A 4961-nucleotide genomic window follows, 5' to 3' on the forward strand; every position below is an offset into this window, starting at 1 on the left:
TAAACTAGGGTTACTTTAATAATTTTGTATGTAAAGTTAAAATAGGTATTTGAAAAAAATGGCGCATCGGTCTAACGATTTTTTTGTCTAGAAATGCAACGGAAGGAAGGTTTTTTTTTTTTTATTTTCTCAAAAGAGAAGCATTTGTTAAAATGAAATTATAGAGAAGATTTTTATGATTTTCAAGAAGTTAAAGGAAGGCTTTTGTATAGGAACCTCTACTGATTCGTGCACAGTGGCAGGGAATCAGGGATCCATTCAATTGTGGGTCCCATCAATTGGCATGCCGAACCGAAACTCATTAAAGTGTCACTTAAATCTCCACGAGTCATGATTCAGTGGGAGTAATCGCACCAAACACTGTTTACTCTAGTGATTGACGCAGATGATCGCATGCATGACCAGCACGTGCCCTATAGGGTCTGATACATCCATTTTACCTTCAAGTGTACGGAATAATGGCGTGTTCGTTGTTGATTGGTCACGCAGCCTTAATCGTACACTTGGGTTCGCAGCAGATCCCGTTCTCTTTGCAAAATGGCAAGTTTGCCGATATAAAATTAGGTCACTAAAGTGGCCCCCACCAAAAGGTGCGATTGGAAAAGTAATTCATTATCCACCAAACCCCACTTTACCCAATACCCACCCCCTCTCTTGTCTCTCACTCTCACTTTCTCTCTCTCTCTCGTTTGCAGACGGTAGTGACTTAGTGAGGGGTTCCAGCCAAGCATAAGAAAAGATGCTATCTCCGAACCCTTTTTCTCTTTTATGTGCTATTCTTCTCTGCCTACCTCTTGCATTTATCTTCACAGTTACTAGCCCCAGCAGCAGCAGCAGCAGCGATGACGCCGGCGCCACCACCACCACCACCAACGGCAATTATATTCGCAAAATCCAGGTAAGGAATATCGTTCCGTCCACAAATAACATTGAGCAAAACAAGAATAGCGAAATCAAAATCACAATTGTCAGCAGACCGCAGCCGCCGCCAGCAGTTATTCCAGAAGACGACGAATCTCTGTTCCGCATCGCCGGCCGAGTAAACCGAAACCCATCACCCACTGGAGCAACAAAGAAATTGGCGTTTATGTTCCTGACTACTTCGGATCTCCCATTCGCTCCACTATGGGAGCGCTTCTTCCTTCCAAATCAAACCCAACAACAGAACAATAGAACGAAGCTCTTCAACATCTACATCCACGCCGACCCGTCTTCTCACTACGACCAACCATTTTCCGGCGTCTTCTCCGGGCGCACCATCCCCTCCAAACCCACCCAACGGTTTACCCCATCTCTTGTCTCCGCGGCTCGTCGCCTCCTCGCTCACGCCCTTCTGGACGACCCCTCCAACGCCATGTTCTCTCTCCTCTCCCCCTCCTGCATCCCCCTCCGTTCCTTTGGCTTCACATACAGAAGCCTCATAGGATCCGATAAGAGCTTCATCGAGATCCTCAAAGACGAACCGGGCAGCTTCGACCGATACGCTGCGCGTGGACCGGACGCGATGCTCCCCGAAGTACCGTTCGAAAGTTTCCGTATAGGATCGCAGTTCTTCGTCTTGACACGTCGGCACGCCAGGCTTGTGGTGAAGGACAGGCGTCTCTGGTCTAAGTTCAAGCTGTCATGCGTACAGTGGGACACGTGTTACCCCGAGGAAAACTATTTCCCTACCTTACTCAGCATGCAGGACCCACGTGGGTGCGTGCCAGCAACTTTAACTCACGTGAACTGGACGGGCCGTTACGATGGTCACCCTTGGACGTACCAGGCTTCTGAGGTTTCGCCGGACCTGATCCTCTCGCTCAGACAAGCTAGGCCCAGATACGGTGACGATGCCAACTCGACTGCCAATGGCTCCGACTCGTCTGTGTCGAAACGGCACGACCCTTTTCTTTTTGCCCGCAAATTTTCGCCGGATTCTTTACAGCCGTTGATGGAGATAGCCGACGACGTCATCTTCCGAGACTGAAAAAGTGACTGTAACTAGTAAGTTTTGGTTGCAGCCTTGCAGGATTTTATATATAGAAAAGAAATACAAAAACATGCAAGTGTAATTGTGGAAACCCCTCTCTTTGTCTTTATTCCCTGAGTTCTTTTTAGTTTTTATCAACACTTTTCACTCGGAGTCAACTCGCCTGACATGACCGAACGAATCATCGATTAATTTATAGATTGACTAATATTCTACCAAAAGCACGCGTTTCCTGAGTCGGAACGGTGATTTTATATTTTTCCTGCTTTTAATGGTTTGTTTCAGTTCTGTCTTCTACACGGCTGATGACTGATGACAACTGGATTTGAGTAAAGAGCAATACTGAGTCTGACACGTAGGATACCTGGTCCTCGCACACTTTCCACGTGTAGAAAAGGCGATCAGACAAGCTTTAAATGAAAGATCAATGGCGGGGATTAATCGTCCGCTGATTACGAGACATCGTACACGACGACCATGCGATGATTCATTGAGACTTTATTATGGGCTGTCGAAGTTCCTGGGACCTCAGAGCCCAGACCTCACTTGGGACTTGGGAGAGCCGATGTCGGAGAGCGATTCCACTTTCCATACTTATAACACTTTACGCCATCTTGACCGGTTCGGCCGCGCCGGTTAAAAAAGAAAGAGAATCGGTTCGACCGAGAATAGGAAACCGGTAATTTTGGCAACAACCGCATTAAAAGCAGAAATCTAGTGTGTAGTATACCTATATCGTGGAAGATTGATGAGTGGTTAGTGGTGGGTCCAGACCATCCCCTTTATCCCAAGCATCAAATCGGATGGACATACATGTTCAAAAAAGCAATCAACCGCACTGGTACCAAAACTAGAATCCTGTCGGTGCGAGGTGGGGCCAAAAGGGCTGTAGGGCCCAAAAAGTTAGCTTGTATTAAGAAGGATGATGTGATGTAAAACTGCAGGACAAAGCAACATCCAATAGGCCCATCGTTTAGCCCAAGACCAGTTTCAGTTTCTTTTAGCCGATTATTATTTTTACATAGATTTTCCCGTTTTTACCTGATAATTATCAGGATCAGCCCGGCCCATGTAACTTAACAAGCCCCCCCCAAAAAAAAAAATCTCTTTTCAAGATTTATTCTCTCATTAAAGCATTATTGCAAGCCCAATTGTGGTAATGGAGTACGCACTTTTGGAAATTAAATAAAAAAGGATAAATAACAAAATGAAAGCAACCCTTTTGACTTTCGCAGAATGGACGTGGTCCATAAATCCTACTTCGCTCCAACCGTCCAACTCTCTGCTATGGGTTTCTGAATTACCAAAAACCTCTGTCTCTCGGTCTCTCTAAACAAACTACAGCTTTTTATGAAATTTAACAGATCATAAATATTTTCCGTCAATCTACTTTTACAAAAGGTAAAAGTAGAATGACCAATCAGCCGAGATAAAAATTTTATAGCCCCAAAGTACATAGAAATGCATCCTGACCGTGAATTCATGTCAAATTCGTACTTCTCCGAAAATATTTTAAGTAAAAGTAAGTACTATTATCATTTATCAATGCATTTGTACTCAATATAGTGGGCCTACCGCCTACATATCAATTATTTGGGCTGGCCCGTACTTTATGCTAAATTTGTGGTTTATGTCCTATGTTTCAGATGGGCTGAAAGTGATCCATTTTCCTTCCTTCTTGCATTCTTTCCCTACCGACTGAGTCTCAGACTTTGATGCCACCTTGATTCATATTCTAATTGATTATGCAAATTGAATTGTCCACAAGGATTAAATATACCCAGAACTCAATACCTCAGTAGTAAAAGTACTGAGTCCGTATTCCATCTAGTGGCCGTGGTCCATATATTCACTAATAATGTCTATCTCATACTTTAGGGCTATGATTCCCTTACATTGAAACATGTCTCTGATTAAATAAGGGCAACTGGATATGCAAATACCATTAATCTAAAATGTTTCCGTAGTAGTTTTTGTATCAAGCTAAGTGGAAATGGATTCTGCAGATTTCAAATTTTGCCCAAAGAGAAGCATTTCTAAACAACTAATGATCTCCCTCTGAAGGATTTTAAATTCCTTTTAAGGTCTCGTTTGTTTTTTATGAAGCCAATTATTTGGACAAATGCATTTATTCATTTTTTTTTATTTTTCAGGTAAGTAAGCCAATGGCCGTTTTAACCGTAAAAATCATTATTAAAAGGAGCAATTTTGGGCCATTGAAAATTTTCATCATGTAGAAAAGCTATTTATTCACCAGGGAGATGGGAGATGGATACCACTTACCCAAGATAAGTGATATCTAGAAAAAATGAATCTTCCATAAACCCTACATGAACCTGAAAAAAGAAGTTACATATATATCTCAGTCAATGAGAATCAAAATCTCATTTCTAGTGTTGGGTCTCTAGTGCCACTTTCAATGCCCAAGTTCCACGAATCAAAATGCAGCCTAAAAGATAAGCAGAAAATTCATACACAACAAATTACATTCACATTTAGGAGGGGAATAACAGTTTTAAAATGGAAAAATAGTTCTAAGGTCTCTTATCCCATAAATTCCACAAATCTTTTTTTTTTTTTTTTTGTTTTAAAAAGCTCATTACAACAGCAGAAATTTGGCTCATCATTTCCATTGTAGTTCCTCCTCAAATTCCACTATTGATCTCAGCCTTAATTAATCCTGCCATTATGCTCCATCAAAATCCATGTTCTGTCAAAAGCTTTGGGGATACAATTTATTGCAAAGGCTGTTGCTTCATAAAGCTGATTTCGAAAGCTATAAATGAACTTGTTGGAATGCAACAAAGTGACGAAGGTACAAAATTAACTGCCAGCTGATATATGCTAAACATTTTCAAGTTTCTAAATGATCACGTAGAAATGGATGAAAACAAATAACTAACCAAAGAGCAATGGAATTTTCATCAAGACTGATCTAAAAAGAGCAAAAAGGTGGATGAAATACTTGACAGTGAAAATTTTCTTCCCC

The 4961-nt window shown here is 41.8% G+C and overlaps 1 protein-coding gene across 1 annotated transcript; it reads left to right on the top strand.

The window, feature by feature from the left end:
* The first annotated feature begins 290 nt into the window (after positions 1-290).
* LOC148842965 (Core-2/I-branching beta-1,6-N-acetylglucosaminyltransferase family protein) lies at positions 291-2139 on the top strand. Its single transcript, XM_088956757.1, has one exon. The coding sequence runs from the start codon at positions 740-742 to the stop codon at positions 1967-1969; it is 1230 nt and encodes a 409-aa protein (XP_088812883.1). The 5' UTR covers positions 291-739; the 3' UTR covers positions 1970-2139.
* The last annotated feature ends 2822 nt before the right edge of the window (positions 2140-4961 follow it).

The sequence above is a fragment of the Nelumbo lutea genome, chromosome 8 (genome assembly GCF_056320005.1).
Source record: "Nelumbo lutea isolate HS-2025 chromosome 8, American lotus-T2T, whole genome shotgun sequence".
In the NCBI taxonomy this organism is placed as follows: domain Eukaryota; kingdom Viridiplantae; phylum Streptophyta; class Magnoliopsida; order Proteales; family Nelumbonaceae; genus Nelumbo; species Nelumbo lutea.